Here is a 26,250-nt window from a genome sequence, read left to right on the forward strand (position 1 = left end):
AAACTGTAGAATGCGTGTCTGTGGGCACAGGAAGCAAGCATGCACAATACACACGGTTTTAAATCTGTTGTGCTCTCATGGGCTCAGAAGTGCCCTTCACATTGGGCTGGAATTTACCAATTGGGTCTTTGATCTACTTTGAATATAAATGTTTCCAGATGATGTAAGAAATTACAGTAACCACAGCAGATCACAGACTTCCATCCATCTCACCTTACAGAAATTCAGCTCAAAATCATGTTCCCTACTATGCCAACAGGACTCATTTGGCTCCCCTGCTCAGATAAAATCTGGTTCCCAAACCTGTGGAAACTCTAAGCTACTGAGTCTTCCACAAAAACTGCTGTATATGTGTGAGCAAACATATGCTCAGGTTCACGTCACCTCTGTTTTCACTTAAAATGCTCATGCTTGTTATTGAAACTGCAATCAGTGCACAAGTACACGAGGTGGACAACGACTGCCCACCGTGTGGTGCTTGCAGCAGACACTGTTTTTCATACGTCAGCTCAGTTTATCCTCAAAATACCCCCACTCTGTATGTGCTTCTGTCATCATCCCTATTTTGTCATTGAGAAAACTGAGTCATACAGGAGAACGACTTACCAAGGACTCAGCAGTAAGTGGCAGGGCCAGGACTGGACCCAGAATAGCTCCAGCATCCATGCTCTCAGCCACCACGATGTATTACCTCTCCACAGACTGGAACTTGGTATTTACTAACTGCTATGAAATGTACATAGATTTAAATACTCTATCTACATGAGTTGCATGTTAATAATAAAAAAAAAACTATTAAATATTCTATAGTCTTGAATTTGAATTGGGAGTGTCAATATAAACTCAAGATGTTTAACCCCTAGCAAATAACAAAAATTAAAAAGCCACAGATACAACTTAGGCTTTTCTACTGAAATGACCTAAAAACAATGAAAAAAGAAGTGGTGTACGCCCATAATCCCAGACTTTTGGGAGGCTGAAGCAGGAGGATCATAGCTTGAGACCAGCCTCAGCATCTTATCAAAACCCCATCTCAAATAAAAAATAAAAAAGGCTGGGGATGCAGTTCAGTGGTAAAGCGCCCCTAGGTTCAATTCACAGTTTAAAAAAAATTTTTTTTAAGTAAAAATAAAAACAATTAACAACCTACTATTAGCAATAAGCACCCTTGGTACGATGATAGTCTGTTTCCTCAATGACTTTTCCTCCAAAAAAGGAATCAGGACTTCTAAATAATTGTATGACATGAGTCCAGAATGTTTTCATTCAGAAATCAATTGATATTACCTATAAAGTACTTTTGAATAAAGACAGGAAAAAAAATCAACCTGATTCCAATCAGCCTTTTAGCTCTGATTACCATACCACAGGATTTACAGAAGAAGAGCATGTTAAATGACATCACAGGAAAGCAATAAGAACAGCTCAGACTGTGGGAAACAAACTCTGCAGGACATACACCCACATAACCATGTTCCTTCAGTAAAAATATTTCAGGAATGAGGGGGCATATGGAGGGTCGACAGATTCAAAGAAACCCAGGACTTCCTAGAAGTGAGCACCCCACATTTGACCTGCCACAACATGGGTGTGAGGGCTTCCTTTCTGCACATTGACTAGTAGGAGGCATATTCTGTCAACACGTCCACTTCTTCTAGGACATCTGTGCATCACTCACCGCTCCTCCATGAGTTCCCGGATGGAGGCTACTGTGGGGCCAGATCCCAGGTGAGTGTAATAAGGACCTTCATCTTTCTCCACTATTTGTTCTGCAGAAACACCAAGAATAAGCATTATTTGAAGATAACAATTAGTCAACACCAATTAAGAAAGGCAAACCACCAATAGGAAAATAGGCATGTTACAAAACAGGAAACCCAAATGACTTATAAGCATGTGAAAATGTATTCAATCCCTTCAGAAACCAGAAAATCATAATAAAGCATCATTACACACCCGCCAAATGGGCAAAGATTTAGAAATCTGGTAAAACTAAGTGTCATCAAGACTGTGGACTAACCACTTTGGAATTAAGCTCACTAACACCCAGTAAAGCTTGGAGTATTACACACTGTGTGACCCAGTGATTCCCCTTCTATGTACACACTCTAGACCAGGGGTCAGCAAGCTACTCCAAAGGGACTCAAATGCCAGCATTCATAGCCATCATTCACAACCAAAAAATGATAACACCACACGTACCCATCAATAAATGAACAGATAAATTAAATGTAGTATAACCAAATAATGAAATATTAGTCAGCCTTAAAAATGAATGAAGTTCTAGCTGGGTGCAGTGGCTCATGCCTATAATAATCCCAGCAGCTAGGGAAGGATTCAAAACCAGCCTCAACAACTTAGCGAGGCCCTAAGCAACTTGGCAAGACCCTGTCTTCAAAACATAAAAAGGGCTGGGGATGTGCCTCAGTGGTTAAACATCCTTGGGTTAATCCCCAGTATAAAAAAATAAATATATAAATGTACCATAAGTATGTAAGGGAAGCTATGTAAAGAGTAAACAGAAACTTTCTATACCATTTTGCAACTCTCCTATAAGTGTAATATTATTTCAAAATAGTTGTTTTTCTTTTTTTAAAAAATAAAACAAACCAGGCAGTGAGTTCTAATTTGTGATTGTGTCTATTAAAAAAAATCATGGTCAGGGGCTGGGATTGTGGCTCAGGGGTAGAGCGCTTGCCTAGCATGCATGAGGCACGCTCATACAAATAAATATGCACCACATACAAATAAATGCTGGTCTTGAACTTGCAATCCCTCCTGCCTCAGCCTCCTGAATCCCTGAGATTACAGGTGAACATCACTACACTGGGTTTCCTTAATACATCAAGAGCTACTACAACTGAATAAGGTCATTAGTATAAGAAAAACTTGGGGAAAAAAAGGATAAAAAAAAAAAAAGAATCTTGGAGAAAGCAAATAGTTCAAACACACATGAAACTACAATAAGATAATTTTCTCCTTTCAGATAACTCACTGTGTTGGCAAGGTTATAGGAAACAAGTAGTGTGGAATTTAGCAAAATATTAAAACTATAAATGCAAAATCTGACTCAGCAACTTCAAGTAATTTATTCAAAAAATTTGTTTCTAGGAATTTGGTTATACTTGCATATGTATTAAATAAGAGTATGAGAATATTTACTGTATCATCATTTGTAACAAGAAAATATCAGAAAGAACTAAATGTTCATTACTAAGAACTGGTTAAAAATATTATGGCATACTCATATAATAAAATATTAAGTAGCTAAAATTAGAAGGTTCCAAATATACTAAGAAAATGATTTCTAAGGTATCTTAAGTAAAAGGAGATTCAGACTCTCAGTATAGCATGCATAATATGCATATATAATCACATACACATTCCTACACAGACACAAGATAAAGGTGTATACATTATTACCAACACTAAGAACAGAGTAAGAGCAAGTTTAAACTGACTTCACTTGTATTCCTGAGGGTTTTTTTGTTTTTGTTTTTGTTTTAATGGTTAGCAATGTGTACAACCCAGCAGATGATCTGCTCATGAAGGCACTTCATTCCTCCCCACTGCCTTTGGACAGTCTTTACCTGAGTTATTACCATGGTCTCCTAACTGGTCCCCTCCCTCCTAAAGTCATCCTATCCAACATCACCAGTTATGCTCTCCAAACAGAAATCTGCTCACACAACTTACCACTGACAACTCCACACTAGATAAAAAGAAAGACCACCACCACCAACTCCAGAGCTCTGTCCTCAGGTCCCTGCCATTCAGGCATCTCTACAAACATGCTGACCTTGCATTCTGCCTTGGCCACCCAGGCTCCTGCACAGTATCCCTGTGTCTTTAAATGTTTTCTCACTGACAACAGTGCCTTCCTTTATTTCTCCCTTTGGAGAAACTCATCTCTTAAGGCCTAGTTTAAGTGCTGTCCTTTCTGTGATGCCCTACTGGACTCGCTCAGAGCACTTTATACACAAAGCACTATCAGGCATGGGTCACAATCCATTATGTAACTGTTAATGGGGCACAGAAGAACAAACACAGATCTTGCAGACAGAGACCTGGGCAGCCATGATGCATTATGTTCCAACCTCTCTAATCCTCATGCCTTCATGTGTAAAATACATAAAGGGCTTATTAGCACAGTTTTTGGCACATAATATGAACTCAATAGGTTGCTATTGTCTAGGCTCTGACAAACAAACTGTGTGACTATGGACAAGTTGCACAACCTTTGTAAGCCTTAAAGCAGTTGAAATAATATTTACACATGATAGAATTATAGAGGATAAGATGAGATGTAAGGTACTAGGGCTTTAACACTGAAAGAATGAATGGTTTCAACTAAAGAGTTAAAAGCTACCTGCTCCAAATTTACGTTTTTTGAACCATAAAACAGATTTTACAGATGTCTGCTAGTGAAGAGTGGAGGAGGGGAGAGGCTGGGAGAGACTGGGGTTTAGGGAAAGACAGTGTGAAGACGTGGGTGTTGGGGTAGTAGTCTGAAGCTCTTTATAGGTGCTAGGAGACCACATGGTATACAGAAAATAGAATAGAAGAACATGCCAGAACTTCTGGGCTCTGTTCCAGTTTCTATTGTCTGGAGAAAATGCAAAGTTATGAACTGACTACAGGGTCTTACACTGGAACTAGAACCTAATATAGCTTTTGGTGACTACCCTCTTCCCCACATTAGAAAAACTCAAAACTACCAGGGTTAAGGGCAGAGAAAGGGAATTTTCAAGGAGAAGATGCAAACTAAATCTTGGCAACTCCAATTCAGCAACTGGAACAGACGAAAAGAGGATCCTAAACCAAGCCAACCTGGAAACTGGCTGATCGGGTTTCTCTGGGAGGGCCAGTGAGACACACAGGGCAGACACACTCCAAGAGCCAAACGAAACCAAAGCCACTTGTAGCAGTTTACAAGGCAAAACAAGGAGTGTCTCAACAGCATGCTTCTTTTCACTGCATCCCTTGCCCCAGTATGTGTCTGTGTCGGGGGAAGATCTGTGAAGAAATCTGACAATGAGGGACGTCTAGTATGAAACTGGTGTGTATATACTACGCACACTCTGACACTCCCAATATCTCTCGTTCGTATAGTTTTTGTTTTAGTATATTCAATATTATATAGGGTTCTTAAAGGTTCCTGAGTTAGGAACTAACATATTAAGGATAAAGGAGATGTTAAGCATAACAATTTAAAAATTAAGTAAAAATCCTGTTCTGTTAAATTTGAAGTATAAATATCACAGTGACACATACCTGAGATAATCTACTTACAAAGAAAAAGAATTCATCGGGCTTATGATTTGAGAAGTTTTGGCCCATGGTTGCTTGGCCCTGTGGCTCTGAGCCCGAGATGGCACAGTGCATCATGGGTGGTTTATGGTAGAGGAGGTCTGTCACCTCATGGCAGCCAGGAAGCAGAGAGAGGAAGAAGAGGGCCAAGGTACCAACATCTCCTTCGAGGGCAGGTCCCCATGACCTTTCTTCCACTAGCCTGGGCTCCTAAAGGTTCCACCACTTCCCAGAAGTTTCTGGCTCAGCACAAGCCTTCAATATGTGGGTTTTTGGGGGAACATTCAAGTTCTATTTTAAACTGTAGCAATCACTATGAACTTGGGTTCTACTCAAAGAGCATAAAAGCAATGACACTCTAGTAACTTCTAGTAACTTTAAGCACCCCTAGCTGTCCAGTTTTGATTTCTAAATATCATTATCCACCAAAAGGAATAGGCATCCTCAAAGAAACGATCAATTCAAGGTCTAAAGCAGAAATACAGCTCATGTGTGCACTGGTGTCAAAACGGCTGCCCGGCCAACAACTTGCACACGACATCACAAGCCACAGGCTGTACAAGCCAGTACACGACAGTACAAGCCACAGGCTGATTTCAGAAATGTTGAAGATGTTTTTAAAAGGTATACACACATGCACACTCACACCAAGTATGAGGAAACGTGATATTAAGCCACCTTTTATATTCTGACAATTGATAACTAAAGGAAAATTATACATAATCCTGGCTTTCTGGTAGAAGCAAATTAAATGATGAAGACAAGTCCTGCCACCTTTTGGTAATAACACTTGATGTAATGCCTACCCTGTTGAATTTTTAAGTGCACAACATGGCACTATTAACAACAGGCCCTATGTTGTACAGCAGATCTCCAGAACTTTCTCATCTTGTGTGACTGTAACGTTACACCCACTAAACAAACTTCCCGTTTCTCTCCCCCCGTCCCCTGGCAACCACCATTCTATTTTCTACTTCTGCAAGTCTATTTTAAATACCTCACATAAGTGGAATCATGCAGTATGTGTTGTTCTGTGACTGACTTATTTCACTTAGCATGTTTTCAAGATCCATCCATGTTTAGAAAAATGTTACTTTTTAAATATACAAGGAATGATAGAAAATTATCACTTTGTCATCTCTAATAAAAAATTAATTTACTTAAGGAATATAGGGATCTGGATAAGCATGTGACTGCTATGATTTGGCTATGAAGTGCCCCCAAAAGCTCTTGTATTAATGCAGGAATTTTCAGAGGTACAGTGATTAGATTATGAGAACTGTAACCTAATTAGTGGATTAATCCTGGATAAATACTTTAGAACAACTACCGTGCTGAGTGGCTGCTGTAGGCAGCGGGGGCAAGGCTGGAGGAGGAAGGTTACTGGAGGTATGCCCCTGGCCCCTCCCTTTCTCTTTGTGCTTCTTGGCTACCACGAGTTGAACAGCTTTCCTCCACCATGCCCTTCTGGCCTGACATTCTGCTTCACCTTGGGCCCAGAGCAATGGAGTTGGCTGACCATGGACTGAACCTCTGAAACCATGAGCCCCAATGAATTTTTCCTCCTCTTAAGTTTTTCTGATCAGGTGTTTTGGTCACAGCAATGAAAAGCTGAACTTCCTGATCAACTGTCATTACTAACAGTGGGACAAGCATACTTCTGGATTCGATGTAATGAGGAACATGGCATCATCCACTTAAAAAACGTTTTCCACCAGAACCCAATCAAGTACTCAGATCTAACCGTCAGCCCACAGGAAACACAGAGAAACAGGAATAAGTTAGGCAACATCACAAACCCAGAAAGGTGACAGGGCAACATAGAGGCCAACTAGGCCTGTGCTCATCAACAATGTGCTCTGGGTATGGCTTTGCCTTCCCTTCTGCCAAACCACCACCATGAACTTACACAACACCATGTGTACCTTGCACAGAAGTGCAATTGGATCTACTATGCAGCTAACAAAAGGCATCAATGGGCTTGCACTCAGTTATGGTGCCAGAGAGGAAAGGACACTTTGCAAAGATGGGGTGTTTTGTGTTTCTGTTTGTTTGGTACTGAGGATTGGGCCCAGAGGAGTTCTATAACTGAGCTACAGTCTCATCCCTCTTTGAGACAGGGTTTTGCTAAATTGTTGAGGTTGGCCTTGAACTTGTAATTCTCCTGCCTCCGCCTCCCTAGTTGTTGGGATTACATGTGTGAACCACTACAACCAGTTTGGGGCAAGTTCTATGTGATATTTGTGTTCGGCATCACAGATCAATATATGGTACTATATATACAGCTGTTCTGTGACTGACTTATTTCACTTAGCATGTTTTCCCATAGAGAAATAGCATTAAACAGCACTAAGGTGAACAAACTATCAATCCTCAACTGAATAGGTGAATTTATTTATGTTTAGTGTTATATATTTAGTCTTCTGTTATTTTATGTTTTCCAAGTTTATTTGCTTCCTTGTTTTCTTTCTTTCCTATTTTTGCCATAGGTATTGTATTTTCTTTTTTCCTCTCACCAGCACCTCCTTTGGCGATCTGGAAAATCTAGAGTATGTTTTTGGTAAAGCTAATGGGACTTTTAGAAAAACAAAAGCAAGCACCTTTGCAATTTCTCCCATCTTTTCCTTTACTTTTGCCTTTTGCTCATAAATGTCTCCCCTTCTCTATTATAAGATACTTAACATGAAAATAAATTTATTTCAAATGAGTGAAAATACCTTTTGTTTTAGAAAAATAATTATCATAGACTTTTCTTTTTTTGAACAGATTTAATGTTCACTGCTGGCACCAATTCATACCACAACTTTGACATCTATTATTCATTTTAATGCATCTCCAGAAAACTTGAGTTTTTGTGTTTTTGGAAATGTTTTAATGAAGCCTTTACAAACATGAATGGTGATTTAATTGGGTATAGACTTCTTGGATCAAATGTTTTGTCTCAACATTCTACTCTAAGGACTGTAATATATATGTTCAACAAATAACTCAGACCCAGAATAAATAATCCTTACCAGCAGAGAAACAGGCAAGTAGACTCACACAGGTACTCTATAGAAAAGGGCATATGACAAAGTGATGGGATTCATTAGTCAACAGGGGAAATGTCAAAGCCACAAAGAGATACTATAGTATACCTACTAAAATGGCAAAGAAACTGATGACAGTATTTGCTGGTGAGGATGTGCAGTAATGCTGGTGGGAGTTTAGATCATTGCAACCACTTTGGAAAACTGATAGTACCTACTAAAGCTAAACACCCACAATTTCAATCCTAGAGACAAGCTTAGCAGAAATACATAAATGTGTACATAAATGCACCCAGAGACATGTATAAGAATGTTTCATATCATCATGATTTATATTAACCCCAAATTGGGAACAATCCAAAAGACCATCTGTGATCCAGTAGCTACGCAATGGTATATTCACAAACTGAAATACTGTGCAACGGTAAGAATGAACAACACTGCTACATACAACATAGATCAATCTCACAAACACGCTACTGAATGAAAACCAGAAAAGTACATACATGTGTATGCATGATTCCATACATATGAAGTTCAAGAACAGATGAAATTGATCAGTGTGGTCAGAAGTTAGAAAAGAGCCTTGGGATAGGGGTCAGCACACACTGTGAAGGGCCAGATAGTAAACATTCTAGGCTTTGCAGGGCATGCAGCCTCAGTGGCAATTACTCAGCTTTGATATTATAGTGCAAAAAAAAAAACTTTATATGATACATAAACTAATGAGCATGGCTATGTTTCGTTGAAACTTTATTTACGAACCCTGAAATTTGGATTTCATATAATTTTTATGAGTCATGAGATAGTATGCTTCTTTTGGTTTTCTTTCAACCATCTAAAAATATAAAAACATTTCTTTTTTTTTTTTTTTTTTTAGAGAGAGAGAGAATTTTTTTTAAAATATTTACTTTTCAGTTTTCGGTGGACTTTATTTTATTTTATGTGGTGCTGAGGATCGAACCCAGCGTCCCGCACATGCCAGGCGAGCGTGTTACCGCTTGAGCCACATCCCCAGCCCAATATAAAAACATTTCTACTCACAGATGTGGGCCAGATTTGTTCTTCAGGACACAGTTTGCCAGCCCATGCTGTTGGGGACAGGTGGTAAGTCACAGGGGAAGGGGATGAGGGGCACTGTGGAGTGCTAGTCATGTTCTGTTCTGGTTACGTAAGGGTATAACTGCTATAAAACTGTATTAAGCTGTACACTTAAGATTTATATTCTTTCCTATATTTCAATAAAAAGAACTTTTTAAAAAAACTTTTTAGAATTTAGGAAAAAAAATACTTTGAAAAACCAAGTATATGTCACCAACCTGATGGTTAATTTGTAGGCAATTCTTCATTAAGTTCATTAAATTCATCAGAATCATTATTTGCTTATTTTTACTCGTTTTTCCTGGGATCGCTTATGATCATTTCTTATCAAAGCTTTCGAAGTCTTCCGCTGCCTTTGGCTCTTATCTTCCATTGATTTATTCCAGGCTCCTCACTGGGAACACCAACAAATGTTCCCCGTGTTTCCCATAAAATATGGTCTCTCTTCTGAGCCCCCCATCTGCACTGATTATGTTCACTCCTGTTTTTTTCCCTGTCTTCCTCCCTCATGCTTGTCCCCCATCCTCACTGATTTGCTTTTCCTGTAGGCTTTCATTCTACTTTTTGCAGCTCCTAATGCAGTCTTAAGTGCTTTGTAATGGTGTTCTCCTAGCACTTAATCCAAAACTCCTGTCACTCTGTAACTTCAGTACCTCACCTTTCATTTCTCATTTCATGGTGAACATTTCTTCAGCCTCCCTTAAAGTATAAATTGGTTGAATGATTCTTATATTTTCTAGGGTAAATTTCCATCTTATGTGTTATATTAATTCCTCTCTTTTCCCACAGAATTTAATGGGTACCATATTGGATTTTTGTACATTAATCATTCTTTTCATAAGGAAAGTTTATTGCTAAGGGCTTCTCACGCTCAGCATGACCGACACTGTGCAGAAGATAATTTGTTGTAGGGCTGTCTTGGGTCTGGTAGGAGGCTCAGCAGCATACCTAACCTCTAATGCCAGCAGTATTTCACCTGTTATGACAACCAAAAATATCCTCAAACATTTTGTTTGAGGCAATTAAGAGGGGAAAAATAGTCTCCCCCTCATTGGAAGTCACTGATCTAGACTCATTTATCCAAAAATAGAGTGGGTAGAATCCTACTCCAGGTTACCTGACCACTGCTCAAATTCTTCCCTTAGACATTAAGTTAGAGAACTGTATGTTGTAGAGGTTTTGATTATTAGTTCAAAAGCTCAGCAGACTGAGAGAGGCTGGAGGAACTGTGGCTTGCTGTGGACAGTTGCAAGTGGGAAATTTCATCTCTGAGAATTCCGTTTGCTGGAGCCAATGCCTCTGAATTTGTATGTGTGTTTGTGTGTTGAGGGTTGGATTATATACTCTGTCCTAATGGGGACAAACACTTTGTGACTTGGGCTTATTCCCTCAAAAGGGCATGAGCTGGTCATTCTGATAAGACATCAAGTTAAAATAAAGCCTTACATTTGGCAGGATTTTTGTTTGGTGGTTCAGCAAATACTGAACAATGGCCTTTGTTTGATGTTGCTGGCCTTCAGCTACAGAGTTGGCTCCTACTATATGGTTTCTCCTCTCTCCTGCCAACTGTCCTTATCCCACACCTTACTCCACCAGAAGCTGGAGTTAGAGGGACACAGTCAACTGCTTGCACCCCAACTTTGCACAGAGCATGCCTTCTAGACAGGTGGTCTCCAACCCATTCCCTAAGATGTAGGTTCCCTCTGAGCCTCCATGATCATCTTCTCAACACTGGAACTGTATACCTTAGTATCCTTTAACTTGATCTTATACTGGCAGACAGCCCTTGAAATTCATGATTTAAGATGGTAGCTTTGGCCAAATTTCAGTTGATGAGACTTTCTCTTCTAATTTTGTTTCTTTTCATCAGGTTCTAAGAAAGGAGTATTTTGTTATTTTGCTGTTAAGTCCTTGTTCTTCCTTTTAGTCCCCAGTGCAATATTTCTTCCTTCTCCATAAAGGTAAAGTGACAGAGCAGAGAAATGACTCAACTCTCTTAAAGAAAAAACTTGCTTTATGTCTTACTTTGAGCAGTGAGACAAGAATTGAGTTCTCTTTCCTAAAATATTCAATAGAAAGCTCTGGGGGACAGCTCAGAAGAGCAAAATTCAATTTTTTAAAAAATGCTGATAATATGGCTCTAGGTGTTTTTCTTAACCCTGTGCACTTAATTTTACACTCATTAAAATAGAAAAATATGCTCTGTTCTTCTGCACTAGGTTGGGGTGAGAATGAAATGTATCTTTTCTGCCATCAGCAAGAGATTACTAAACATAAGAAATTACTCATGACTACCTAACATGAAGAGGGATCCTCAGATCTAAATGAAACTTACACCTTTCCCTCCCTCTCAGAGACCAGGGGATCCACACTTTGCCAGTAGGAAAACTCAAGGGTAGAAATGTACATGGGAGCACAGCTGAGGTACTTCTTTTTTATGACACTGGTCCAGAGAGATAATAAATGTTCAGATGTCAAAAATCACACAAGGGGGTGCTGGGGCTGGGGCTCAGTGGTAGAGTGCTCGCCTAGCGTACATGAGGCACTGGGTTTGATCCTCACACCACATTAAAATGAAATAGATATTGTGTCCACCTACAACTAAAAAATAATTTTTTTTTTTTAAATCATACAAGGGTTTTATTTGTACCTATCTTCTCTTTCCAAGCAATTCTTTATAATGCCTCAGTTTTCTAATGTAATCAGCAGACTTAAATCTGAACATCTTAAGCATATACAGCTAATTAGATTCCACTTCGATGACGGTCAGTAACCGACCACTAGCACGATGCCTCCTGATAGTCATAAGCACACAGCAATGGATGAGTAGATGGTCAGGACCTACCCTGGATCAGGTATGTTAGACAAATTTTTTAACACTAAAATCTCAGGTCACTTATGAGTCCATGGGCAGCATGCTGGGCTTACTGGTAATAGATATAAATACCTTCATAAAAATGCGCCCATTTGCCAACAACAAAAATTAAAAATAAGATCATGCCTAAACCTGACATCCTTATAGAGTGAAATACAGAAATAGAGTAAGGTTGACTAGGTAACCAAAAAATATGTAGAGTGTTTGTTCTTTGTTCAACATCAGTACAATGCTTTAAAAAATACAACACAGTTTCTGTTCTAAGGAACATGGAAATTAACTGCGAAGACTAATGTACAAAGTCAGACAAAGAAGGACAAAGCATTACAACTTGACTCTTCCCCAGCACCGATGCTGTTATCTGTTCTCAGCCCTGAAATCCAACCTCTGTTGGATCTTCCATCTACCATCTCCTCCATTTCTTCCCATGGCTCATCTACTTATCCTTCAGAGCCTCCTGTTTGAACCTTCTCCTCTAAACTGTGGTCTCCTCCATCTCAGACACATTTAGCCTAGTGAAAGGACCCGAACTGTAACTTCAACTCCCATCTGTTTGCTGAAGAACTTCCATTTCACAGATCCAACAAGACTCTACAGGGATACCCCTCACAGAAGTCTCCAAGGCTGGAGGGCCAAACTTACTCTCCTCCAGTGTTTTGCAGTCTCAGCAAGTGACACCACCATCATGCAATCAGCCAACCCAGGACCCTAGGAGGAGCCTGTGCCTGCTCCTTCTCTCTTCTTTCTGCATCCAACTGTTAAGCAGAAATTCTTTTTCTTATTCTTTCTCCTATCTATTCCTCTTCCTCCTCAGCATCACTCTCTTCGTTCAGACACCCATTATTTCTTGCCTGAATGACACCTGAACCTGCAAATTGGTTTCTCTGCCTTTGAATATCATCCCTTCTTCCCCAGAACTCTCCTCTCCAGCTACTCCTGGTCCTTTGTCTAACACACCAGCCACCTCAGAACCACCTGTGTTTCTCCCTGTTCTGTGATCTCCACATCTTCACTCCCCTCACCCCCACCACACACGTGTTTCTTCTCCATAATCTTTGCCTGGCACACATAGTTACCTTCTCCCTGTTGACCAATTAAACTTCTATTGATCCTTTAAAATTCAGATCTCACCTCCTCCAGGAAGTTCTCTCTGATACCTGCCTACTCCCTTTATATTGGTATCCAAATAGTCTACCATCTTGAAAAATACTTCATATGACATTTCTCTTTACCTCTGAATTCAAGGGAGGGGGAATAAGTTCTCAAAAATACTACAGAAAATAGATTTTACATGACTGTAAACGGAAATAACTTTGTGTCATCCCATTCGGGACTGTGGTCCCTACCAAGGTTAACTGGCAGATACTGCAATCAGCCACATCCACTGGACAACACCTCTCCCTTACCTGGACTTGCACCATGCTCCAGGAAAAAAAGATTTTTCTCATATGACCACTTATTTAGGACAGGATGATCAACTGGTTAAAAATTCAAGCACTTCTTAGGATAGCAGCCCCTAAAATCTGCGTCTCCTAGCTTCCTGCTTTGGCTAGGAGTTTAGTCTCTGCAGCTTCCTGTCAGCTGCTCCTCAGAGATATCAGGACAACATTTAAAAGCTAACAGACTATTTCCTCGTCTATAAAATGATGACTAGATCTCAAAGGATGCTTTTCCCACTAAAAAGTCATTTGGTCTTATTCTCTACCCTAGTGGCTCCTCTGGGAAATTTCCACATTATTGAGAATGGATACAATGCAGAGAGGCCTGCACACATCCTGCCCCTGTGTTATAGGATCACTAGGGGATCAGGGGCATTTGAATGCATGCTTCAACGTAACAGAACTATATCAACAGCCATGCATCCCCTGCAATAATGCAATACAGAGCTTCAACTTAAGTTTTCTCAAAACTGTAAAATCACATGCTTTTTGGAGGAAGACATTACCTTCTCATATCATCTAAATTTAGTTTTTTTGAAGCTTCAAGGGTGCCTTGAATTCTAGTACTTCCATGAATCCCCTTCAAACCCTTGGAAACTCATAAGTTTTACATAAGGGTAAAACAATGCTCTTGGTGCTCAGGGTTTAATATGATGCCCATATTGGCCAAAATTGTGTATTGGCAAGACTTAACCAATACACTTGACTAACAGGTTTCTTTGCTATGCCATAGGGACTAGTTATGCTTTTATAAAGTTGTTCTCACCGTCTATCATCAATTGTTTATCCTGAATGCTTAATGGAGACTTCACTTTTCAGCTACTGTTGCAATCCATGGCAAATTCTTCCTTATATGCACCTGCCATGTGTACCTCTCTGCCTCCCATGGGTGAGGGGATGAGTCTGGGGGATACAGGATGGTCCCTATCTATAATTAATCCTTGAGTGAGCACCTTTATCTCTAAGCCTTGTCCTGAGCCTGAATTCACAAAGGCAGAGTTCTCCCCACCCCCACCTCCCCCCCAGCTGATGAAGCACATGAGCAGATGCAGGGCTCCAGACACCTCTGGAGTCCAGGATAGCTTCCCTATCACAAACCCTCAGTCTCCACAAAAATTGTTTCAGGGAAAATCCCTTCTTCTGTGCTCTCTTCACTCTGCCGCCATTGGTGCAGTTAGGGCTTGTTTCTCAACCAATTTCAATGACACGTGGTCAGGAGTCCTGCTGCTGAGCTCAAATCTCACTTCCAACTTTCTATGACCTTGGGAGATTATTTAATCTGACTTTTGTTTCTTTGCTGTTAAAATGGAGCCACTGAGGGTCCTCACCTCATACAAATGTTACGAGGATTAAACGAGGTGGTAACTGTAAAGTACCTGGCACAATGCCTGGATCAGAGCAAGTGTTTCATAAATACCAATATTGTTATTCTCAACAGCCACCAGTCTCCTGCCACAGGGTAACCACCCTCCACCAACCCATCTTCCATGCTACTGCTAGGGTGCACTTTTAAAAATATCCATTATAGGGACTGGGGTTTAATTTCATTTTGTTGCATTTGGATTTCCAGTTTTCCCAGCCCCATTTGTTGAAGATGCTATCTTTTCCCCAGTGCTTGTTTTTGGCACCTTTGTCTAATATAAGATAATGGGCTGTGGCTCAGTGGTAGAGTGCTCGCCTAGCACACACAATCCTCAGCACCACATTAAAAAAAAATTAATAAATAAAATAAAGGTATTGTATCCAACTACAAAAAATATTTTAAAAAATTAAAATATCAATTATAAAATACATATTTTTGTCATAGAAAAAAATTCAGAAAGGTTACCTGTAGTCTGACCATAGAAACAATCACTTGACAAAGTGCCTGCTAGTCTTTTTCTCTATTCTCTTTTAAACCAAACAAGATTCCCATTTATTTTTATTTATTTTTTTTAAGAGAGAGAGGGGGGGAGGGAGGGAAAGAGGGGGGAGAGAGAGAGAGAATTTTTTAAAATATTTATTATTTAGTTTTTGGCAGACACAACATCTTTGTTTGTATGTGGTGCTGAGGATCGAACCCGGGCTGCACGCATGCCAGGCGAGCGCGCTACCGCTTGAGCCACATCCCCAGCCCAAGATTCCCATTTATATACTTTTCTTTTGGGAAGAGAAAAGTCACCATGAATTAAATCCAGGGCCACTTAATCACTGAGCCACATCCCCAGCCCCTTTTTATATTTTATTCAAAGTCAGGGTCTTGCTAAGTTGCTTAGGGTCTCGCCTAAATTGTTGAGGCTAGCTTTGAACTCACTATTCTCTTGCCTCACCCTCCTGAGCTACTGAGATTACAAGCATGTACCACTGTGCCCAGCTATATACTGTTATATTTTCTGTTTTCACCCAAGCATTTTCCTGATTGAACAATAAGCAACATAAGATAGGTTTGGTTTTAATTCTTTGTTTAGATACAGATAAAATACAACCTGGAAGAGTAAGTGACTGGCAGTGATGGGACTCTGCTCCCCTTGCCTCTTGCCCACCGCCGATGCCCTCCATCTGCCTGCTAAGGCAGTAGCTGCCACTTTTGCATTGCTGGGGTTCTTAGATGCTGAGTGTCTATTGCCTATGTTTTTGCTCGTTGGCTTGAAGCTAGTACACTTGAAGCTGGTACACATCCCCCCTGGGAGCTCCTTAAGTCCCAGGAACACAGCAGAATACCAAGGTTTCAGGTCCAGCGCTGCACTAGTGGGTTTCCACCTGGATCTGTGCTCCCTGCTGCCCCAACCCTGTGCTCATGTATTTCTGTGTCTGGAGAGGCCACCTTCTCACCTCTCACCATCTGTATTCTCTACATTAAAAAAAAAAAACAAAACTCAGCTTGGCCAAGTTTCCTGAATAAAACATGTATCTCCTTACTGAGGACCAAACCTGGTCCTCCACATACTCTTACAGCACAGCTACTTCCATGCAAGCATGGCTGTGGTGGAGTGCAGGGTCAGATCCCACTGAATGGGCCACTAGGTATTTTATCATCTATTCTGTCTCCTCAAGCAAGCCACAAAGTCCTTCCTTGCTGAGCCACTTGTCTTCATTTTTATTCATAGTGATTAAGGATACAGGCTAGGTGATCAATGAATGACTGATAGATACAGGACAACAACCTTGTCCTTCTTTTACAATGCATGTGTTTTTATTTCTTTTTCTTGCTGATTGGACTTGACAGGCGTGAGACCAGCTGGTGCTCCTCTAGGCCTCACTATGACCCAGATGTGGTTCTAAGTGTTTGCACAGATGAACTAACCCAACCCTCAGCCCGGTGAGTAGGTGCTATTACCATTTTCATTGTACACTGAAGAAACAAGATATTGGAGGTTGGGAAGGTACCTAAGCTCTCCGCACTAGTAAGCATGGCAGTTGAAATTTAAATTAAAAAAAAAAAAAGAAACAAAAGAATCTAATTTGACCAACCCTAATACCTATTCAATTGAATGCAACAATTAAAACATTATTAAGAATCAACTATGCCCTAAGCACTTGGTAAGGACATTTCTGACCTTGGAGGAAGGGAAACACCTAACATAGCACTAAACCCAGGCAGGTGGGACAGATGTATACAAACACAGAAAAGAGCAAGGGGAGGGGGCCCAATTCCTATGATTGGAACTAGCTTCCCCCAAATACTGGGAGATAAGGTGGCCCTCGAGACCTTGTCAACACTAGTCATGCCTAAGGAGCAAGGTGAGTGGAACGTGATGCTGACATGTCTGTGCACACTCAGCAGGACCCTGCATGTCTGCTTGCTCCAACAGAAGCCAACATTTTTTGCACTGCAAGAGAATCCTTGTCCCTGGTCCCTTGGTGTCTACACAGGACTCTGGGGTAGCTGAGGTGGAAGGACAGCTCCTTCTCACAGACTGTGACACGGCTTCCCAACAAATCACACAATTTTGTTGCTATTTATGTATTTTGACAAGTCAAGAGGACAGGACTGTCCTTTCCTAATACTCATTTGTGTACCATAAAGTCACAGTAATTCAACACGCTTATTGCCAGCCTCAGTGTTCTTCTGTCAACACCTGAAATGCACGTGTCTTTCAGAGAATCTCTATCAACAGCAGAGCTCGGAGCCCAGGGTGAGCCTGGAGCCTACCACCGCACCAGCAACCTCCTCTAAACAGAATCCACGTGTCTTATTTTTACCCTGGAGAGCAAGGCCTACCATACCAGCTAACTCTTCAGTGTTCTGACCCCACAGCACTGCTGCACGCACTACCCCACAAGTACTTCTGTTAAAACCCCTAACTCATCCCCTGGCCTCTCAGCCACTTCAGACCCACTCATCCAAACCGAACTCACAAACTCTCCTTCGAACCTGTGGTCTTAGCAAACACCACCACCACAGTGGAGACCCAAGTTGGCCTCGTTGCCTTCTCCTCTTAAGAGGTTCTAGGACCCTTTGTCCTTTCCTAACCCACAACTCCTTTCTTATAGAACCCTCCACCAATCCTTCCTCCTCACAAGCCAGAACAGTCTTTCAAAGCATAAGTTGGCAGGACATTAGTTGCTTTTGACCTCTTAGGAGCTCACCTAGTCCAACTGCTGACCTTGGCTCCCTGGGCTCTGCTCCATCTGGCCCTTGCCTACCCCTCAAGCCACCTTTTCTTTCTCCTCTCTTCTCTTGCCAGACCAAGAACAGTCCAAACAAGTTCCACCTTCCCATAGCTCAAGCTGTTCCCTTTTCCTAGAATGTCTCCTTTCTGCCTAATGGCCCTGAGGGGCTCAGCACCGGAGCCACCTCTAGGTGCTTTTAGCTCAAGCTATACTACACGGCACCTGTCCCACCTGCGCTAACATGACACACACCTCATGGCATCATAATCAGTTCCCATCATCTTTTTCAATCACCTCTGAGCTCACTTCTGTGTTCCCAGGACTCAGCATGCTGGGAAACTCATAAGTGTTTTCCAAATGAAAAGGCAGAGCCTGGAGATTCAAAGCCACCAGGCCATGGCCCTTAGCTCTTCCCTGACATCTGGGTGGACTTACCGACACAATCGCAGGTTGGGAACTCGGCCTGAGCCCTCTTGGCAGGTGTGTCCAGCAGACTCTTGGTGGGTGTGTCCAGGTACTTAAGAGGTGACTCCAAGAAGCCACTGAGGGTGGGTGTGAGTGGGTTCTCAGCCTTGGTTGGTGTGGCCTCCTGGCCTCCCTCCTCCGAATGAAAGCAGGTGGTTGAGAGCACAGTCACAGCCCCTGAAGACTCAATCTTGATTTGCTTGGGAGAGCGGGTAGCAAAAGGGCTCTCAGGGGCTGGGAGACATGCTGGTTGGTTCTCAGGGTCCTGAATGGGCACAGAAGGGGGGCCGGGAAGCCCAAAGCTATCCCCAAATTCAGCCTCAAACTGCCGGATGAGCTCTTCCAGCTTGTCATCGGCAGGGGGAAGGGGGCCAGTGGAGCCTGGCTGCAGGGTTGCCATAGGGCTGGGGGACCTCATTTCCTGAGTAGGGGGCAGCAGGCTGTCCCCGGAGGGACTAGGTGCAAATAGCGCAAGAGAAGGTTCTGGGGGCAAGGAGACAGCAGAGCCCTGTGAGGCAGGGAGAGAGACAGGGGGAGGGGTTGGGAGAGGGGCAGGGAGAGAAACAGGGGGAGGGAGGGAGACAGAGACTGGGGCAGGGAGAGACAGAGAGACAGGGGCAGGGAGAGAGACAGAGACAGGGGCAGGTGGATGTGCCTGCACTTCCTCAGAGGCTGGGGACCTCAGCCCTTCCAGGACAATCTGCCGCAGAGGCAGGAAGAGGGGCTGGGCTTCCCGGGGCCTGGACTTCTTGATCTGAATAGGCTTTCGGACACTGGGCTTAATTCCAGGGGTGGTTTTCTCTACTCCCACAAGACCTCCAGCTGGTGTGGGGGGCTTCTTCTTCTTCTCCTTGGGTGGTTTGTCAGGAGGCCGTGGGGCAGGCGAGCTTGGTGGGGCCCACCAGCCAGGAGTAGGAGGCTCTGAGGGAGCGGGAAAGGAGGCATCGTGGGCCTGTTCTAGAAAGAGACTGCGCTTATGGTGGAGGTGCTGCTGTAGGGCGGTCTGGGCCTTCTGGTGGGTACTCGGCTCCGAGGATGGTGGAGGAGCCTCCTTCTGGAGGACTGGTGATGGGGATGGGGCTGGAGAGGAAGAGGGTGCCTCAACCTTGACCTTGGGCTTGGTGGGTAGGGCCTCAGGTCGCTTGAATACTGACTGGATGTAATCACTGGCACTGCCCAACAACTGCTCCAGTTCAGCCATGGGGTCAGGGCTTGGACGGGGCACAGGCCAGGAGTTCCGGGATGTGGCTGGTGGGGTGTTGGTGCCCCAGGCTTCAGGAAACTCAGTTCTAGGAGTTGCTGGAGGAAAGGCAGGGCTATCAGGAGCAAAAGATGCATGCTCCTCGGGGGGAACCACAGGCCATGAGGGGGCCCGGAGGTAGGACTGGGGAGACCTGAAAGGGGCTGGAGGGGACAAGGCCTCAGGGAGGGGACAAGAAGCCTGGGAGGTGGAGTGAGAAGGCTGGGGGAGGGCAGAGGAGAGTTGTGTGAGGGCCTCGATGGCGATGGCGGTCTGCAGGCTGATGTTTTTTTCCTTGGCGATGCTCAGGGCACTCTGGGACAGGGGCAGGCCCTCCAGGGGAGGAATCTGGGGGACCTCAGAGCTAAGGAGTGGCCTGGTGCTTGGGGCTGGGAGGCTAGCCTCACCAGGAGGCAGAGTCCCTGGGAGCCTGGGCCTTTCCTGCCCTCCTTCCATGACCACAGACTTGATCTTCCCCTCCAGCCACTCGAGGTAGTCAGGGCACTCTGGGCCATCGCAGTTGCAGTTGGGTGGTTTCATGCCATGCCGTGCAAGGGCCAGGGCTGTCTGTAGCGTGTCAAGGTCTTCACTGCCAGCAGAGCAGCCCTCAGACCCTGGCCGGGAGCCCCTGCTATTATTCCCAGCCTCGCGACTCATCTCACGGTTGAAGGTTTCATAGAGCCGGGTGCTAAGGGCCCCGTAAGAGGACACAGCTTCGGCCACAGCCGAAAAGGCCACCAGATCGTGGGCATCTTCCAGGCGAGCAGTGTGAGCTGGGCCTGGGGCAGCGTCCCAGTCGGGCTTCTGGTCTACCCGCCAAGGACCTGCAGTCCCCAGCAGACTGGGTCCGGCGGGCTCTCTAGCACCATTGACCGGCGCCCCTGAGGTGCTTAGCTGCCGTGAGTCCCCATGGTACACTGGCCCTGAGTCCATCTGACCTGGAACAGGTCCATCAACTGGGCTGAGCTCTGGGCCTGTCTGGAGAGAGAGGAGAAAGCAAAAAAGGAAAAAGATGAACCACATTATTTGAAAGGCATTGCCCTCTTCACACAACTCCGATGTACTTCCCAATCCTGCTTTTCTTACAAACCCTCTCCTGGTACTTCCTGAGCCTCAGTTCATCTTCCCATGTCTCTGTTGCTTAGTTAGCCTCACCAGCTGCAACAGAAAGGTTTTTTCCCCCCTAGTGCTGAGGATTAAACTTGGGGTGACTTATCACTGGAATACATCCCCAGCCTTTTCATTTCTGAGACAGGGTCTTGATGTTGCATGAGGCTAGGCTCAAACTCACAATCCTCCTGCCTCAGCCTCCTAAGTGGCTGAGTTCACAGGCATACACCACCACACTCTGCAACAAGGAGGTCCCAACACAGAGTCCTCAGTGTTGCTCAGGCTCTGTGAGAGTCTCAGACTAATCATACTGACAAGCTCCCCGAAACCAAGGGCACCAAGAAAAAGTCTAACTCACAATCACCAAAGTCACACCAGGACCATATTTATTCTTTTTCCCCAAGAGGTAAAGAAAGCTAGCCAAGCCCAACACATAACTAGGTGCTCTAAGTGGGAAGCATGTACATGTAGAGGTCAGTGGGGAAAAGCCCTTTCATAAACTCAGCCTGGACCAGCAGTCAGCCCTGCTACTTATCAGGAAGGAATCCACAGTTCCTTTCTCTCTCCTTTACTGTCCTCACTTAAGCCCAGGCTGAGCTGTCAAACAGCAAGGGACAGACCACATTCCCCACATAGCCCCAGGCTGCAGGGAAACACTGGATCCCACAAGGTGTGTGTTTAGCCCATGCCAAGTCAATCATGCTGATGACAAGAAAATTGCTGCTTAGGGAAAAAAAAAAAAAAAAAAAAGACTCAGGCCACTTCCCAAGTCCAGGAACCACCATTATACACCTGATATCTACAGAAGCACAAAAGGGAAAGCACGAGAGGAAGGGGACCAGGAACACCCAGCAAGGCCAACACTAATAAGAAATGAAATTGAGTCCGCGAAACTCATCCTTCAGGAAAGAAAAGTTCTTCTTTACTATCAAATGCCAAGAAAGAACACCCAAGGAATGACAGATTTTGAAAGTCACAGTGGATGCTGCAAGTAGTATACAAAGATAGAAGGTCTGAAGGCACCTCCTTGCAGATCACTTAATTACAACAGGAACTCTGTAAGGAAGAAACCTGATGTATACCACTTTAACCAAATGACCAAAGTTATCATCACCAATATTAAGACAGACCAACATCATGGGCCTGCCTCTGCCTATGATACACTGAGGATAAACACCCTTCACACAGAACTCTTGCCAAAATGTAGAACCTGAATCTATTCTTGAGGAAATGTCAGGAAACCAAAACTGCAGGGTGTTCTACAAAGTACCTGAAATGTTCTCTTTAAATATTTCAGTCAAGAAACAATTTCTTCCAATTTGTAAGGACAAAACGCACGCTCACAGGTTAGATCTCAGACTGAGGAAAACCATCAATAAAGTATATTGTTGGAACAATTCATGAAATTTGAATGTGAACATGCACAAGATAATACTGAGTGCACTTAATCTTCTTGATGTGGATCATTAGGCTATGGTTACATAAAAGAATGTCCTTTGTTATAACACACACGCTGAAGTAATGGGGTAAAGGGACACAGTAATTCCAACTTATCTACAAATGATTTCAAAAAAGCTATATGTGTAATAAAAAATACCTACATACTACATACAGAGAAAACTATAAGGCACATGAGGCAAAATGTAAACAACTGGGGTATACAGGAGACCCAGGCACTATTCTTACAAATGTTTTTTGTTTGTTTGCAATAACCACTGAGCTATATCCCCAGCCTGTTCTATTTTGTTTCAGACAGGATCTTATTAAGTTGCCCAGACTGGCCTCAAATTTGTGATCCTCCTGTCTTAGCCTCCCGGTTGCTGCAATCATAAGCATGTACCAAAATGTCCATTCTCGCACAACTTCTCTGTAAGTTTTAAACTTGCATCAAAATAAAAAGCTAAAAAAGAAATCAGGGGCTGGGGTTGTGGCTCAGCAGTAGAGCACTCACCTAGCATACATAAGGCCCAGGGTTCAATCCTGAACACCACATAAAAATAAATAAATAAAATAAAGTTATTGTGTCCAACTACAACTAAAATATAAAGATTTTTTTTTTAAAGAAAGAAAACAAAATACAAAGCACTTTAAACAGATTGCTGAAATGATGCTAGCTCCAAGACTGTCGGAAAGGACCATAACAGGCTCGAAAGTGGTGGCAGATACTAGGACTTCAGATCAGACCTGTGAGAGGTGAGGCCCCAGCCTTCAGTTCCTGCCTCATCCTCATCACTGCTCCTGTTCTGGTCACAAGGGACCCTTAAGCTTCTCCAATAGGCCACTTTCTCTGATGTCAACAAGCTTTGTACATGGAGTTACCAGTCCTCAGGCACTGAGAGGGTCACTCTGGCTTATTTTTCAAGCACCAGCTAGCGTCCCCTCCTCTCCCACTCAGTTGGCAGAGTTATCTGTGGTTCCTTCTCCTGGGATCTAATGACACTTTGTACACTGTGGCTTCTTCCCTAGGTTCCCATAGAACCTTTATTATCATTATCATACGCCATGACTATCACATGTTCGAGCAGCTGCCTGCCCTACCAGCCAATGTCCAAATCTTAATGACTTCTGTGCCTCCTGTCCACAGCTGGTACAGCAGCATAATCCCAGGAGATTAAAAGGCATCACATCCCCCATCGGCCAGGGAATAATCCAGCATCTCTCTAACCCTGGAGGAAGACCACTTTTCGAGGAAAGGCCCAGGAGTATGGCAGATGACCCTGCACTCCCTTCCTTCTTATAGACCTACATGAGTGTGAGCTGATAAAGCCTACAAAGTCTGAAGCAATCAAAATTTACATGCTTGTATATAAAGGACAGAAGGAGCATGCATAACCACAAAGAAACATGAGGTGGGCGCAGCGGAGAATTCTTGTAATCCCTGCAGCTCGGGAGACGGAGGATTCCATGTTCAAAGCCAGCCCCAGCAAGTTAGTGAGACCCTGTCACAAAATAAAATATTAAAAAAGGGCTGGGAATATGGCTCAGTGGTTAAGCACCCCTGGGTTCAATTCCTGGTACCAAAAAAAAAAAAAAAAAAAAAAAAAACCTCACCAAAAACGTGAGTGTAGCATGGATTTACAAAAACAGTGTCAGGAAGACTAATGCTGCACGAGCTGAGGCTTCCCCAAAATGGTCACAACAACGAAAAGGGATTTAAAAAGTTATTTTTGGTGTGTGAATAAGAATAAGGAAGGGCTAGGCTAGTTTCGTGCCTTAGAATTCCCTGCGAAGTAAAATGCTTTTTGTCCCAAAAAAGAGAAGAAAGGGAAAAGTAGATAAGGATATGAGGGAAAGGAAACAAAGCCAGCAGGGGTGGGGAGATCTTATGAAACCCTAAATTCTAGTTTCCCAGTCAGGAAGCCCACAGAAATATTTTCCAACACCTGCCAATGGTCCTGGAGCAGGGGAGGACACCAACAGGCAAAAGGGCAACACCATTCCCAGCCTCCAGTCGCCTCAGTTTGAGAACCATGCCAGGTAAGACCCCTGAATGCATTCACAGAGGAGCCACAGGAGCCAGGTTCCACAGAGGACCTCAACCTGTCCATACCCAACCAGTTTAACTCCTCTTATCACGTGGTCAGTGGGTCAGCAGATGGAGAGATCCCATGGTGGCCCAGTCACAAATCCGAAGGCTGTGGGCCAAATCTGCCACCAATCTGCTGGAAGGCCTACACAGTATTCATATTTTTGTTTATTTTGCCAACATTTAAAAATCAAACTGCACACGAAACTTGGGATTTCCTTGATGGTCCACACCTCTACAGCAGCGGTGACTGCTGAATCACAAAATGTAAGTGCTCCAGCTCATTCTCAGTTCCACCACTCCGTATTGCCTAGAAACCAAGGTCAGGGGTCAGGGATTACTTACTAATTGTCTGAATTAATTATCACTTCATTCACTTGTGTTACCTGCCAAGCCCCTGAAGGCTTTTGAATGTGCAACTCAGTCTGTAGAAGTTCAAATTTCACAAGGTCTGCTATGGCCCCTTTGAGGCTGGCTATGGAGCATCACAGGTGTAAAGGCTGGCTCACCACTGGAGACAAGAGCACAAGTGGGATATCAAATGATGGGGGATGAATCTCTAGAAGCCCACCACAGGGCTTTGTTCTCAGAACTGTCCAGTTCAACATGTTTATCAATAACAATAGAGAGGGCACACTTATCAAACAGGCAGATGTTGAAAACAGGAGGGCAGGCTGGGGTTGCAACTCAGTGGTAGAGCGCTTGCCTAGCATGTGTGAGGCATGTGTGAGGTTCGATCCTTAGTACTACATAAAGATAAATAAATAAAATAAAGGTATTGTGTCCACAAAAAAAAAAAAAAAAGAAAAAAGAAAAAAGAAAAGAAAATAGGAGGGATAAAGCTATGCTGAATGACAGTGCCAGAAGTCAAAACGTCAACAGGCCAGCGAGAAAAAAATCTAACAGGGTAAGTAGGGTCCCGTACTCACGCCCCAAACCACATCTACACAGATTAAAAACGGGGGAAACAATGGCAGCAGAGCACATCCAACTGTCTCAGGAATCGAGAGGGAGAAAAGACTGAAGGCTAACTGGAGGTATACTCAGTATGACATGATATGGCAGCATCAAAGGGTCTCATGACCCACCGTTTTTTCAAACTTTGTGATTACAATCCAGAGTAAGAAACACATTTTACACTGTGATCCTTTATGAATTTATAAACAATGTTTTACAAAACACTACTTCCCTTTACTAGATAAATATGTCTTTCTTCCTTCATTTCTTAATGTTGACTGATATCTTTAAGTCTATCTCACAGTCTACTAAAGGGTCCCATACACAGCTACCTAAAAAGGACCTGTAGCACAGGTGGAGATGGCGCCACTCTGCCCAGACAGTCCCTATCTGAACACAGAACTTCCCTTTAGGGACACATCCTCTGAGAGCACAGAGAAGAGTGAGCAGGACAGCTCAAAACCATAGAGGGTAGGTACCCCATAAATACATACAAGTATAACTATGTTGTCAATAAAAACAAGCAATCCATAAAATAAATACGTCCCATTTGGTCCTGAAAAACTTAAGGTCTTTAAACATGTCATTTGGGAAAAGAATTAAGA

At 43.2% G+C, this 26,250-nt stretch overlaps 1 protein-coding gene across 3 annotated transcripts in view; it reads right to left on the minus strand.

Annotated features, from left to right (window-relative positions):
- The window catches only part of TET3 (tet methylcytosine dioxygenase 3), a 101,807-nt gene that overhangs the window by 26,828 nt on the left and 48,729 nt on the right, over positions 1 to 26,250 (minus strand). For all 3 annotated transcript variants that reach the window (XM_081264447.1, XM_081264448.1, XM_081264449.1), the window contains 2 exons: positions 18,783 to 21,030; positions 1,679 to 1,769 (listed from right to left, as the gene is read on the minus strand). In XM_081264447.1, the coding sequence (XP_081120573.1) occupies positions 1,679 to 1,769; positions 18,783 to 21,030 (2,339 nt within the window). The remainder of the gene's footprint in view (positions 1 to 1,678; positions 1,770 to 18,782; positions 21,031 to 26,250) is intronic.

This window comes from Spermophilus citellus (assembly GCF_964194105.1).
Source record: "Spermophilus citellus genome assembly, chromosome: 13".
Lineage (NCBI taxonomy): Eukaryota > Metazoa > Chordata > Mammalia > Rodentia > Sciuridae > Spermophilus > Spermophilus citellus.